General features: G+C 52.8%; 3 protein-coding genes and 1 pseudogene across 3 annotated transcripts; 2 read left to right on the forward strand and 2 right to left on the reverse strand.

Moving 5' to 3' along the window:
- Positions 1 to 286: 286 nt before the first annotated feature.
- On the reverse strand, positions 287 to 1,274 carry SAPIO_CDS9754 (uncharacterized protein; the record flags this gene model as incomplete). Its single annotated transcript, XM_016791071.1, has 2 exons — positions 287 to 854; positions 943 to 1,274. The coding sequence occupies 2 exons, from the start codon at positions 1,272 to 1,274 to the stop codon at positions 287 to 289; spliced, it is 900 nt and encodes a 299-aa protein (XP_016639581.1).
- A 1,475-nt stretch (positions 1,275 to 2,749) lies between these two features.
- SAPIO_CDS9755 (Uncharacterized protein) lies at positions 2,750 to 3,753 on the forward strand (the record flags this gene model as incomplete). Its single annotated transcript, XM_016791072.1, has 2 exons — positions 2,750 to 2,854; positions 2,938 to 3,753. 2 exons carry the CDS (start codon positions 2,750 to 2,752, stop codon positions 3,751 to 3,753), a joined length of 921 nt encoding a protein of 306 aa, XP_016639582.1.
- Positions 3,754 to 4,387: 634 nt separating this feature from the next.
- Positions 4,388 to 8,212, forward strand: SAPIO_CDS9756 (uncharacterized protein; the record flags this gene model as incomplete). The annotated part of the gene is made up of 8 exons (XM_016791073.1): positions 4,388 to 4,499; positions 4,572 to 6,043; positions 6,133 to 6,570; positions 6,728 to 6,871; positions 6,934 to 7,464; positions 7,541 to 7,954; positions 8,025 to 8,148; positions 8,199 to 8,212. 8 exons carry the CDS (start codon positions 4,388 to 4,390, stop codon positions 8,210 to 8,212), a joined length of 3,249 nt encoding a protein of 1,082 aa, XP_016639583.1.
- A 1,104-nt stretch (positions 8,213 to 9,316) lies between these two features.
- On the reverse strand, positions 9,317 to 12,853 carry SAPIO_CDS9757 (annotated as a pseudogene; the record flags this gene model as incomplete).
- Between the last annotated feature and the right edge of the window lie 1,440 nt (positions 12,854 to 14,293).

A 14,293-nucleotide genomic window follows, 5' to 3' on the forward strand; every position in this document is an offset into this window, starting at 1 on the left:
AAGGATTCTATCTAAATTCTACCTCTGTAGAATCTAAATTTTTGGCGGGGTGACGGTGCAGAATTAATTTTTTTGATGGTTCCTTATCGCGATAAGATTAGATAAGCTGTCCCTTCACCGCTTTTGGATCTAGCAGAAAGGGAAAGCCACATCTTTGGCTGATTCTCCCAATTCTCACCAGATTCAAGCCTGGAAATCTAACATTCCAATTGCTCCTGCCTAGGATATATAACGACTTAGACTATTAACAAGATTATATACAGTATTGAATTATTTCTCGTCCCCCCTAACCGTTTCCATATAATTCGTGCACTTTCTGCGACTGGTCCGGCAATTCGGCCTTCGGCGTCCATCCCGTCCACTGAATCTCTTGTCCAGTCGCTACGGGCATTACGGCACTGCTGTTCCACGATTCCCCGGAGGGAATCTGCTTGGTCGCATGTCTGCGTCTCCTTTTCCTCCAGAACAACCACGCCCCAAGTCCAACGAGGATCAACCCCAGCACAGTACCAATGGACACTCCAACGCTTAATCCTAGCGACGGACCTGACCCTGGCGTCTCCTTGGAGAGTTCGCTGGGTGCTTCGCCTGCGGGTTCGGGAATGCTGGTATTAGTGTCGTCCTGTCCTCCTGTGCTCGTCACCTGACTCCCGACGTTGAAGCCGTTCACGGGCCCGGCGAATATTGTGACCCTGTCCTCTGCCACCGTCGAGACAGTGGTCGCGGCTGTAATTTCCGATGGTGATACCAAGCCGAAATTAAGGAAGATTAAAATCTGTCCGCGTGTCGCTGTGCTTATACATTGGGACGGGAACTCTGGCGAGATCGGTTGTGCCACTAGAAGCCTGTATGACCTTTTGAGTTCCGGTCATGTTAGCTAACCGCTTTCACCAATCGATATGCCAGAGGATAAAAGAAAGAGATCAACCGATGGCTTCATACGTGGGACAGCAGAATATCTCCTGGATATTTTCCTCGACGAGAAGCGTCTGAACTGGTTTGTACGCCTCCGGACACGCAAAGGTCGGGCCCAGCGCCGTGAAGACCGTGCCAGTCGCCTGCTGAAATCTCCACGAAGTGACCTGAGGTGGAAAGCATGTGCGAGCAGCGTCCGCAAAGGAGATGCCGTACACGGGATCCCAGGCGAGGAGAGTCCCTTCGAGTTGCCGATACATGAACGTAGAGCATTCGGGTGGTTGTGGCCAGGGAGTCGGGAGTGGAAGAAGGGTGACGGAGGTTCCGCTTACGACGATCTCGGTCGGCGTTGTCGCCATCGCGAACGGCGAGGTGATCGGGGCACAATTACGGAGAAGAAGAAATCAAGCCTCCCGCAGCCTGGTTTGAAGCTGCAAGGCACCGGGCGTGAGAAGTGCCAGGAAGAGAGTTACACAGGAACGATGCGATGACGGATATTGAGTAGCACAGAACTTAACTCTCCCTCATGATAAACACGCGAGGGGTGCGTGGGCAAGATCCGGCGAACATCAATACCCTGAACAGCCGCCAGTCCCCTCTCTCCTCGCCGAGTAGTAGTCGATCTTCATCCTCTGGCGTTCTCACGCCATGTTTGTATGTCTACGAGATCCAAAAATAACACAACCCACGTCTTGGGACTGCGCCGCAAGCAGTGTTGGTCCTGGGCTTCTTCCCGAGCAACATCGTCCAGTCTTTTCTACTCCTTCCCCCCTTGTTGAGACGAGACCTGCAGCAGGCCTAAGACTAGGCCGTTCAATTGACCGCATGCTCGCTTGCCTAATCGACCGACCCGAGGCCATGCCATGTCTGGCGCGAACAGCCCCAATTAGCTCACCCATACTTATTTGGGGTTACCGGTCTGTCGGGCCAAGGCCAAGAATGAGACGGTTCCGTCACAGTGTCGCACCGATCGGCAAAAGGCAACGGAACCTTAAAACCTACCCGAGTCTCATTGACAGTTGACAGCGGGGTGAAGAAATAAGGGCATCGCTCATCGAGTCTTCATATCAGAGTCTTGCTCAGTTTTGTGGTTTCTAGCGAACGAAACCCCTGCTTGAAGCGCCCGCTTGGGATTTCCGAATGAAATTAAACAATCGATGTCAAAACACTCCGCGAGACAGAGAGCCGGAGACCCCCACGTGGACAGACTGAAGGATTTCCCCCTGGCGCTTATCTCGGGCGTCTCCGCAGGGCTGTTTGAAGATGGAACACGAAACAACGCACTCCACTGAGCACCCACAGGGGGGCGACGCGTCCTCCTCGGGCGAAGACGCAATCATGTTGGCGATGACCAAATGGCAAACGACGCTATCGAACGATAGAAGGTCGGTGGCTGGTTTCGAGACGAACCAGCGTAGCAGGGTGGAAAAAAAAAAAAAAAAAAAAAAAAAAAAAAAAAAGCAAAAGGAGGAAAAAAATAAATAAATAAATGAAAATGAAAACAAAAAGGAAAAAGAAAAAAAGAAGAAAAAAGAAAAAAGAAAAAAGAAAAAAGAAAAAAAAAATTTTGGCAGTTTCCTCTGTTCGTAGACTCTTGAATATGAAGTCCTCCCCATTCTCCTCATTTCCTTTTGTTCATTCTTCTTTTCTCGGACGATCCACGCTACCTTTGGCGAAGCTAGCTTGATGAAGCGCTAGAGGGCTCCCGCAGATACGAGCATACATACATTCATTAAAACTTCACTTATTTTTTTCGAGTATACTTGCACTTCAATTTTTTTTTTCCTTCGTCTTCTTTTTCTTCTCCTTCGTTGTTTTACTAGACACTTGGACGATGGCGGTAATACTCTCCGAGAGCAGATCCACAAAATCGCGATCCCTTATTGCGCTACTGATCCTCGTGGTTGTGTGGGTTGTGGTCCTAACGTCTAGTGGAAATGTGAGTGTCTTGGCTTTAATGCTTCGCCAACCATCCTTGTTCCGGTAAACAAAAATCGTCGGCACCTGCTAACCTTAACTCAGGATGATGGCATACCAGAATCCCTACCAGAAGCAGCGGGGGCTGGTTCTGCAACGGAGCATCCCGGTGATGCCTCTCCAACTTTCGAATCAAACGACATCAACAACATCAACGACGGCAGGCCGTTGGCGGTAGTAATAGAGACTCAAGCGACGCCGAACCTCATCCCTCTTATGCTGCACTTTTCCAATGTTCTCGGCCCACATTGGTCCGTTGTTCTCTTCACGTTAGAAGAGTTCTGGGAATCACCATCGAGCCTGGCCTTTGACCGCGCACTCGACGCTGGCAGGATTGAGGTCCGCTTCCTGCCTCCCGAAACCCAACTGAAAAGCAGTCGCGCGGTGTCGCTATTCCTAACCAGCCCTTGGTTTTGGGAGCAGCTGCAGTCGGCCTACCGTATCCTCCTATGGCAAACCGACAGCATCATCTGCTCCAAGGCCGAACAGGCCGTCGAGGACTTTTTCGGCTACGACTATATCGGCGCACCGATCCAGAAAGCGTACGGCAAAGGCTACAACGGCGGCCTATCGATACGGAACCCGAAACTCTTCCTGCAAATAACGCAGGAGTCCGACTTTGAGCACAGCGGCGTCCAGTTTGAGGACCAGTGGTTCTTCAACCAGACGTCCGCCCGGGTAGGGCAGGGTGTCGTGCTGCCTACTGAGGAAACGGCCAAATATTTCGCTGTTGAGTCGATATACCATGAGCGGCCCCTTGGCTATCATCAGCCGTCGAGATGGCAATCGGGCCATATGACGGAGATTGAGGAGTGGTGTCCGGAGGTGAAGATGATATTAGGACGTCGGCGGGCCTACTGAAGCTGGGCAACACACACCACGCACCCGAGCATGCACACAGACACACACGCACACACACTCTCTCTCTCTTTCTCTCTCTCACGAATAAATGTATATAGATATAGATACCATTACATAGAGGATCCTCTACCCTAATATGTTATCAAGGTTTCTTTTTGTTTTCTCCAAGACAATAGTCAATCTAAGATACCCAATCTCTCCAAACCTGCACTTGGATATTCATACAATGTGAATTCTGCTTAGCGTTGGCTCGCTCTCCTTCAAACACGGTGACTGCCCAGCATCTATATCCGTAGGGCTGGGCAACAGGGAGACGACGTATTTCCCACGTTTCATCAGGATCTTCTACAAACGAATCCAACCAGCCTCGAGATTGTTTGCTTGCAGAAAAAAAATCCCCCGCTGTGGCGCAAATCTGCAAACGCGCCCTGGCCTTTTCATTCGATTCCTATTGATCATGTTGGTTGTACAACCTGAGCGACACAAACAAGGACGAATATAGAAAATCCGCTGGTTTACCACGACATTTCGCCCTCTCTCGCCCTCATCGCACAAACGCAGCATCACACACCGACAACCATCGCATTGTTTTTCCCTTTCTCATATGGTCGTCCGTACGATTTGAAAGATCGCGATGCCCCCTAATATCTTCTGCTCCCTCTGTGGGGTTTTACTCTCTCCAAATGTCACCATCAACCCTGTTCCGGACATGAATATGCTGCCTTGGATGAATCGAGCCCGAGCCGGTGAGTGCCTTTCCCCGCTTCGTAATTGACTTTTTTCGCAATACCTTGCTAATGATTCGAAAAATATATTAGTCGTGATGGGCACAGGCACAGGCCCAAATTGCAGATCTCCGCGGCTCACAAAGCCCACTGTCATTGAGGATATAGTTATGGAGTTCCCCGATGAATGGGAGGATCACATTGGTACCAGGAACGACTACGAGCTGGTCGACGAGCCCATCGAACAAGTGGAGGAATTCGGCCACCTCGACCCGTATCCATTCCATGAAGCCTGCTGGCGGATGCTAGTGTCGAGGACAGTGTTCCGAAAGATGATTGCTGGGGACAAAACTGAGCCCCGGGAACTCGTCCGGGCACTCGTTCATCACCTCTCTTCTCTCTTCAACGCCCACCAGATGGACGGCTACGGCCTGATGCAAATCGACCACACCTTCGGCGGGGCCTCGCAGTTCCGACGCATCATCGGACTGACACAGTATTCTCGAGGGCTTCCCGAGCATCTCGGCTTTCTCGCCGAAGATCCGCTTTCGGAAAACCCCTTGACTCTGGCTGGCCGCTTCCCGAATGACCAAGCGACCAAGGATTGGACCATGCACTGGATGAGCGAGGCGTCAGAAAAAGGAAGCAGCTTCTCCTATGCCACGGATCCCTTCCGTCTCCTGCCTCTGGACATCATCTACGAGCTGATCACGAGCATGGCCTCGACCGACGTCTGCAACCTCCGCCTGGCGTCCAGGACCGTAGCTACATTGTGTACCGACCGAACCCTGCCTCAGGCCTTTTGGAAGTCTCGGTTCACTCCCGGCTTTGAGATGGAGTTTATTTTGGCAGGCAGCTCACTGAAGACGTCAAAGCCCAACGTCAACTGGGGTGCCTTGTACAAACATCTCCGTGCCCAGAGCAACGCTGGCTGGCTCCGCAATAAGAGGAGAATCTGGGAATGCCTCGAGCGCCTCTGCGGAGCTTTAGATCCTCTCATGGCCTGCAAGGGCTTGACCTGGCCTCAGGATGTATGGACTATGTTGAGTGATGTTCGGGTTCCTGTGCCCAGAGGCAGGATGGCTGGTGAGTTTGTCAACTCGAGGTTCACGGGCCATTACGTTGAGGAACTGCTTCTCTTCCCGGATCCGCTGAGATCGACTCTTCTCATCACTGCTTCGTTCATACGGTGGCCGGCCAACGAGCTACTTTGCATTTCGGGCTTCCGTGTGCATTCCAAGTCGGAGGACGGGTCATACGGCCTCGTCGCGGAGGCTGGCGTCTTTAACGAGGATCACCAGCAATCCATCGACGTCGAGCCCGAGCACCGCATCTGTTGGATCAGAGCATACTTGGTGGACGACGCCGTGGTTGCCGTTGCGTTTTTCGTTGACCGTAACGAAGAGAATGTCGACGTGACGAGACTCTATCTCGGCGACCCGTCCCTGCCAGAGTACAAAGAACAGCTTCGTGTTGGCGAGATGGGACCACGGCTAGAAGGGCCAGGCCATTTAAATGGACTGATCGTTCGAACGAATGCAAGTCACGACTCACGAACATCTCCCGTGCCATGATTCTTCTCGTTTTTCATCTCCATCATTCCCTTTTTTTTTCATTTTTTTTCATTGATACTCAAGGCTGACTTGGAATCCAGGTGTGCAAGTGCTCAGCCATCAAAGTCGTCGAGCCAGCCCCGCCGCCCAAGGAGTCAGGCAAGCCGCATTCCCCGATACACACCCCCAGCATCCTCTGGAGACCAGACGAGCCCGATGACGTCTGGGTAATCCCCAGGCTACTCGTGACGCGTGGTGATAGTCTGGATATGGGTTTTCCCTCTCCATACGTAGAACGTCTTCGGATCGAGTTTGGAGGATACCAAGGCGAAAGGCTGTCGATGCTGAACCGCGTGTCTTTCTACATGGATCCGAAATCTAACCTCTTCACCGGGTTCGGTTTCTTCTACGATGACGGGTCGGAAGAGTCATGCGGCTCGTACGAACTTGATCAGTCGATTCATCCCCGACGGACACCATCGATCGAGATGTCCTTTTACATCCTCGGTCGCCTCGGGGAGCGGATAACCTGCATAGAAGTCTACGGGGACAAACATTACCGGGGACGTAGGGGACCGCCATTGAGATCGTTAAGGGTGACGTCCACCTCTTTTACATATACCCATCAATATTCCGTTGTTCAAATATTTAAAACCTACAAGAGCTAACGCATGACCTGCCTTACCCATATATTAGGTTCTGACGAATATGGGCCAATCGAATTGGGTCGGAATGCAGAAAGGCCAAGAAAACTCGCCTGGTGGTTACGAGCCTGTGAGCGTGAAGATATTTCAGGTTCCGCCCGGTGAGATGCTTACCGGAATAGAAGCCGAGTTGAAGGTACGATGCTCGGTAGACTTTCCTTGATATATGTGCACAATATACTAACAAAGGCATTCCAGCCCCGCGAGGATACTATTGAATCGTTCGGGATCGCTACTTGCCCATACCTCGATATTTTGAGCCAGCCCTATGTTCATCCAGTCAAAACGAGGGCCCTGGAATTTCTGAAATCATCACCACGGGTTGACGCATACATGCTGCGCCAGGGCTGCGGCGTCACAGGCTCCACGTTGCAAGGCGTACGACGCATCCGATTTTCCCGGGGCATTAGGAACAGGGCGCGCGAGAATTGTCTGTCGGGATTACTGCTCGAGTTTGGCGAGAAGGAGCATCGTCGAATCGTCGGCCAGTGGATGGAGGAGACAGACGATGTCTTCGAGATTGGGAAACGAGACGCCATTGTACACGTGCGTGTGTGGTATCACCAGCAGGAACATGGCTTCCATCGATATATGATGCCGGACGAGAATAACGGCCGGGTTATGGGACTTGAGTTGACGACTCGGGATGGTGCTTCGAAGAGGGTTCTTTGTGGAGATGTGGAGGACACTGTAGTCCTGGACTTCTACACCAACACCATGGAAGAGATTGTAAGTCCTCTTTGCTTGTCAAGGGTAGATGTGTTTCTTATTTTCAAGAAAGAGAAACTGACAACACTCGCTCAAGTACGCAATCTCCTGGAGCATCAACGCCTCTTGGGACAGTCTCCACGTCGTCCGCCGGCCCCGACCAAGATATTTCGGAAAACGGCTTGATTTCACACCTCCGGCATCTTCTCCGCCGTTGAGCGAACGGCAGAAGCGAGAGGCTCGGATCTTTCCCTATACCGAGGTTGACACGGCCGGTAACACGCTGTCAATGACTGGCATTCGTGCCTTCTTCGGGGATAAGGTTATAAACGGCATTGAGTTCGTCTACGGCAGCGGGGGCAAGGTGGTGACATCATCCATCGGGTTGCTCGAAGGCCATTGTGAGTCCGTACAGTTGGGGACCGGCGAGTTGTTTGAGAATGTATATACGGAGAAGTATCCGTTTGCATCCCTGGAAACGAACGAACGAGCTGAGGCAATGATACTGGTGGTAAGAAACATCCTCACAAACCCTAACAACTGGCAGGACGGTGGCAAGCTAACCTAGATCACAACGAAAGATCAAGACCATGAGTGGTTCTCGCGAAGGCCGAGACATCACGCTCCATCACCCAGACACCCCGTACGTTCGTCTTAGCCACCAGCCTTCCCCAGAAACCGAGAGCGGTGGCGCTGGCGGGGGCAGTAGGTGGAAACGTCCTTTGCCGATCATTGTCTCAACGAAAGCGCCCCAGGTAAGCTCGGGTGAAACCGACGATTCTACTACAGTCGAAGATACGAGACTGGGTGGATTCTGGGCGCAGGTTCAACTGGTTCCTAGGTTTAAGCTCCGGGTAGAGAGCGTTCAGAAGATATGTTGTCGTTGACGGTAAGGTGTTCTGTTTAGTTGGGATCAATGGACTCTCTTCATCTCACACTTCACCACACCAGACTAGAGGAATCGAATAGCTGAGGAACAGAACGGAAAGCGAAATAGTTTGGCCTGTTAAGCCATTTATATATCTTCTCCTCAACGGGCAGGATCTTCCTATCCAACAATGCAGCCAAACAAAAGGACCGTTCCATGTAAAAAAACACCCGAAGAATCAAAACAAACAAATGTTTTTCCCATGATCCGGATCCCCTTTTTCTATGCTGCCCTTATCAAATATCATGAAACCCAAACCCCCAGAGATCTCGCTTGTTTTCGCCGTGCTGTTATGCAGAGTGGAGTTTATGTCCATATGAAGGGGGTCTTGTCCGAATTAGTGGATTACAAGCCCGAAAATGAAGATCCCTTTTTTTGGTTTTGCCCTTTGATAGAATTTCCCCCCCGAGAGACCTGAAAAATGAAATACCCCGTTGTTCTTTTTTGGTACACCTTCGATAAAACGCCGTTGTCCACCTTTGTAGAAATGTTCTGAGGCCAGAAAACAAACTTTGCGAGAGATTCAGACAAAGGAAATGGTGATGACACAAGGAAAAAGGTAATGGAATGGGAGTAAAAAGAAACGAAGAGAAAAGAAATCGGGCCGTGCTGCCGAGATGCTCGATGAGCTTGAAACACAAACAAACAAGAGTCTAAGGTCCCTCCCATCGACCAACCCAAAATTATCCCAAACAGAAAAAACAATTGCCTTCTATGCTTCTTCGACCAGTCCCCCGGGGTATCATATTACAGTCAGATGGGAGAGTCAACAGACTTGACATAGGAAAAAGAAAGCAACGCAATTGGAAAGAGAAAAGGAGAAAAGGAATGGCTAGAGTGAAAGACTGTCACAAATCTCTCGAGCCTTGGGGGATGGAGCGAGCAGTTGGCGATTCACTGCCCAAAAGGCCGTGTTACGGGCCTTTTTTGTTTTTCTTCTCCGTTTTAGGCAGCAGCTGCAGTCTCCTCACCGCCGCCCAAGAGCTCGAGAACCTTGTTGACAACGGCGCTGGGGTATCCACGGCTGAGCATCTCGCGGACGACACCTTGGGCATTATCCCTCTCCTCCACGGCGAGGAAAGCCCGGGTCATCGCCTCGTACGTGCTAGGCTCTCGCTTGTCACGGCCGACGACATCGTAGATGGATCGGGCCTTGGCAATGTCCTTCTGCGCAGCCCAACCGTGGATCAGCGTATTGGCGATGTAAGGGGTAAGCTCCACTCGCTTCTTACGCATGAGTGCGAGGATTGGCTCAGAGTCGGCAACACGGTGGTTGGCGACCATGGCCTCGAGCAGAGCCTGGAAGATGCACGCGCTGGTCGGTACGGATGGGTCCGCCATGACCGAGTCGAACACCTTGCGGGCGCCCTCCAAGTCGTGGAGCACGCAGCCGCGGGAGTGAATGAGGGAAGCATAATGGACAGGCTCGGGTCGCATACCCGCGGACCGCACCTGTTCCAAGACGGCCTCAGCAGCCTCCATATCCACAGGCTCGAGAGAGGCATGAGTATCAATCAGGAGTTTGTAGGTGTGCGAGGTGGGCGCAATTCCCTTCGACTTCATCCTCTCGTAGTAGGCGAGGACCCTGGACTTGTCACGCTTGGTGGTAAGGAAGAACTGCATCATGCTGTTATAAGGAGCGGGACGAGCCTTGTAGTTGGGCATCGACTCCATCTCCTCGAAGAGGTCCTCGGCAAGCTTTTCGTCGCTTACCCTGCAGAGAGCGTTGACAATGGTTCCGTAGGTGACCGAAGTAGGCTTGACGCCAAGAGCCCTCATCTCGGCGAAGTAGAAGAGGCAGTCATCGATGCGGCGAGCCTTTCCGAGCTTGCCAATGAGAGCATTGTAGAGGAAGGAGCTGGGCTCGACACCCTCAGCGCGGGCACGGTGGAAGATCTTGACGGCCTCGGTAGCCTCGTCGAAAGTCTTCGTCGACTCCTTGAGGGTGGTGATGTAGAGACCGTAGGTGTTGGCGGTGGGGGTGGCACCCATGCTAAGAAGCTCCTGGTGGAAAGTCTCGGCCATGGCACGATTGCTGACGCTAAGGCAAGCACCGATCATGGCATCGAGAATGGACGACCAACCGTAGCGGACAACAGCATACTGGAGAAGGAGAGGAACATCGCTCCTAGCCATCGCAAGAATGTCGTTGCAGAGGTCGAACTTGCCCTCGCGAGCGGCAGCCGAGATGAGCTTGGCGTAGGTGATGTAGCGCGGGTGACGACCGGCCCGGCGGATATTTCGGAATCGGGTGAGAGCTTCGTTGAGACGGGGACCACGTCGTCCATGAGAGCCCTCAAGCTCGTCAGAGATCAAAGACGAGCCCTTGAAGTCGGTGTTGTGGGCATAAGGATCGAAGCTGTCGTCGAAGCTGCTGACGGTGGGGGTCGACAAGTACGGGGAGTTGGTGAAGGGGGCAGGAGACATGGTGGAGAGCGGGGGAGTGATCTCTCGGGGGTCCGAAAGACCCCGGCTTTCCATGAATCGAGCAATGTAGGCAACACCCTCCTCAATCTCATCCACCAAAGGCATATCCTTGTGGTTTCCGGCGGCGGCCCGGATCCTGTCGAACATGATCTCGGATTGCGTCAAGCCCTCGGCAACCTGGCCAGTCAACATGAGACCGACAGCATACATGACGGTGGGCTCGATGAAGGACTGAGTGGGCACGAGAGCGGGGTTGCTCAAGACATGCCAGTAGCGGGTAGCCGCGGCGACATCGCCCTCCCGGATGCTGAGAGCGAGAAGAGCCGACGTGGGACCCGTGATCTCAGAAGCGCCGAGAGGAATGTGGGCAAAAGCAGCAACGGCAGTCGCCTTGTCGCCCCGGTCGGCAGCGGCGGTAGCAACACGAGACATGACCCTAGTCTTAGCCTCGTTCTCTACAGAGAGCGCCCATCGAAGAGCATGCTGATAGATGCCGCGTCGAATGAAGCCGTCAACGAAGCCGCTGGCAACGAGAGCATTGTTGATGTCGGAGACGCCAACGCCATACTCCCGGACAATCTTCTTGTAAAACTTCATGGCACCCTCAATCTTGTCAGAAACGATGTAAGCATTAATGACAGCGGCGTAAACCATAGAATCCGCACGAGCAGCGATGGTGGCCTCGCCCTGGTCGTTGGCAATGGCCAGAGCCCGGTACTCGTTGTAGCATTCGACGGCGCTGATGAGGTCTCCAGCCTTGGCAAAGGCAGTGATCATGGCGGGGAAGATGGACGCCATCGGGATGGCACCAGTTTCCTCCATGTGCTCAAAGAGTCGAAGCATGTCGTCAACACGGCCGGCGGTAGCACACGCAGTGATGACCTGCGTGTAGGTCTCGGATGAGTAGCATGCGTTCTGGGTGGCAACGGACGAGTCGAAGAGCCGCAAGGCGAGATCGAGGCGATCGTCCTCGCTGAGAATGGCAAATTCGAGTTCGTGGGAAGCGAACATGAACTTGCCAGCCTCCTCAAAGCCACCGTATCGCATCCTCTTCTCCTCGAGGGACTTCTTGAGATGAGAAACTTCGAGGGATCGGCTCGCCAGCAGATCGACGAGAATGTTGTAGGTCTCGCTGTCGGGAGAGACCTTGCGGCGGAGCATGTCGGCGTAGACGTCCAGCGCCTTCGAGACGACCTCGTTCTTCTCCGACGACAGCTGGATGGCGGCTTGCAGGAGAGCATTGTAGGCAGGGGCAATTGGCCTCACACCCGCAACAAGCATGGCCTCGAAGACCGGGGGGATCTCCTTGTACCGGCCGCCTTGGGCGAGGGAGAGAAGGTGGTCGGCATAGGTGCGGGCTTGAGGATGGATCGGGGGCGTGACTGTGCGGGCAATGCTGGCAGGCGTCCTCGACCTATCAGGGGTTCGAGCACGGGAAACCGGGGCAGAGGCAGAAGCAGCAGGCGTTGCGATTCGCTCTGCAGTCTCTGGCTCCTCCTCAATGGCCTCAGCGCGTCTTCTCTCCTCGATAGCCTCCTCTAGAGCAGCGTCAATGTGCGCCAGGACTGCCTGGTCTTCGGGGCTTATGCTACCCTCTCCGGCATTCTGCTCAGTCACTTGGCCGTCAGGGCCAACCTTGACTTCACCCAGAAGAATCGAAGCCGGGGTAGGCTTCCACTCGATACGCTTCTGGAATTCGAATTGGGTCCATTCCTCCTCAGCACCTTCTTCATCTGCTTCCGCCTCACGCTTCTTCAGGGCCTCGAAGTAGGCATCGAGGCCTCCGTGACTTAGTGTGCGATCATGGCGCTTGTCGGTGGAGAGGTTGGCAAGAGCCTGCCTCTCGGAGTGGAACGCGGACGCGGCTTGGGTCTGGAGGGTATGGAGTCTGCTGAAGCGGTGGCTCTGTCGACGAGCAAAGGAGGAACGGTTCTGGGAGTTGAGGAGGTGAGGGTGAGAGACAGCAACGACCGATTGGGCGTAGCCGTAGGTAACAGATTTCGTTAATCCGGAGCGGATGAAATTCTGGTACAGCGATGAGTAAGGAGCGGGCATTTAGATGGATGGGCTACGAAATCTAAGCAAGGCAATCTTAGGTTAGTATGCATATCGTCATACGGGCCAAGCAATGAGGGTGTGTGTGCCTGTGTTCGTGTGTCCGTCTCCAGCTGAGAGAGATGAGGACCGGTGAGGTGGTGCCACATGAGCTCAATATCCGGCCAGGTAGGGAATATTCGGGGCAGCTAAGGCCAAGAAAGACGGAGCCAGGGAGCTTGGTGAAACGACTCGACGGAATCGATCGGACGAGCAAGACAATTGAAGCGTCAACTTACATGAAAAGAAGGGTTAAAGCTTGAATGCAGGTTCATTTGACAGCAACCCACGCTGTCAAACAAACGCGCTACCTTAGGATGGTATTAAAAAGTTGGATTGGGATATTAAGTGTAAAGTCGTGAAGTTCCAAAGAAGGGGGAAGGAGGAAAAAAAGAAACAAAAGAGAGAAACGAGAGTCAAGAAGCCGCGGGATTAAGGCAGCGAGGGTTGTGGTATTATTTCCTCTTTTTTTTTCGGTGTTGATTTAACGAGGAAGTCGCGCTGGAGTGAGACACAATCAATTACATTGGTGGTTGGGGGAAATTTTTCGCGGAAGGGGCCTCGGGCCTGGCGCTGATACAAATGGGAACAAGGAATTTACCACAAGTACGAAGGTACCGGGAAGAACTCGGGACGAGGCGAATTTGGACCGGGGCTCAAAGGTCGATGACTCAGGTGTGAAAACGTGGGGTGGGGCGGGGAGGCGAGAGTCCACTGCAAGGTGCCACTAACAATTGAACCCACTGAAGGATGGGCAATAGTACCAGTACTTTAATGTTGATGTTCATACTGCAATGGGCCGTCCAATTCCAGCTAGGGGCTACTTCCCAGCCGTACTTGTACTTGGTACTGCATGCTCTTGCCCACGTTCGCTAGCCGTTGCGTGCATTGCGAGCAGAGGGACAGCTGCAGCCGCGACCACATGAGCTCTGTTGTACCAAGTACTGCGATAAGCCCCAGGCATCAATTGGTTCCCTCTGATGACGGCAGTGACGATGAGAGTCACGAATGACACTTCAAGGGCAGTGCATCTTACGCGCATTTCAGATATCAACGAGATTGGCGATAATCACCATGACAGGCACAAGTCAGAGTTCTCGAATAAGTCCCAGTATTACAGGTACCAAGCTAGCCAAGGTACCGCAAATACACTAGAAGTCGACTCAATGTACTCTGACAGTGACAGGAGGCCTGGCGGCCAAATCTGGACAGATCACTGATTGATCTTGGTTGATGACGAATCAAGAACCAGGCAGAAACATCGAACGTGTACGCATACACTACACTACCCCTAAACTCACAGTAGATGTTGCACAAATTGCTCCTTCAGGCCAGGCTAGACCACTTGTAGTAGTATCCAAGTACAAGTTCGAAGTAACAGTACCAAGATGACCTGGCCTC

Source organism: Scedosporium apiospermum, assembly GCF_000732125.1.
Source record: "Scedosporium apiospermum strain IHEM 14462 chromosome Unknown SEQ_SAPIO_0143, whole genome shotgun sequence".
Lineage (NCBI taxonomy): Eukaryota > Fungi > Ascomycota > Sordariomycetes > Microascales > Microascaceae > Scedosporium > Scedosporium apiospermum.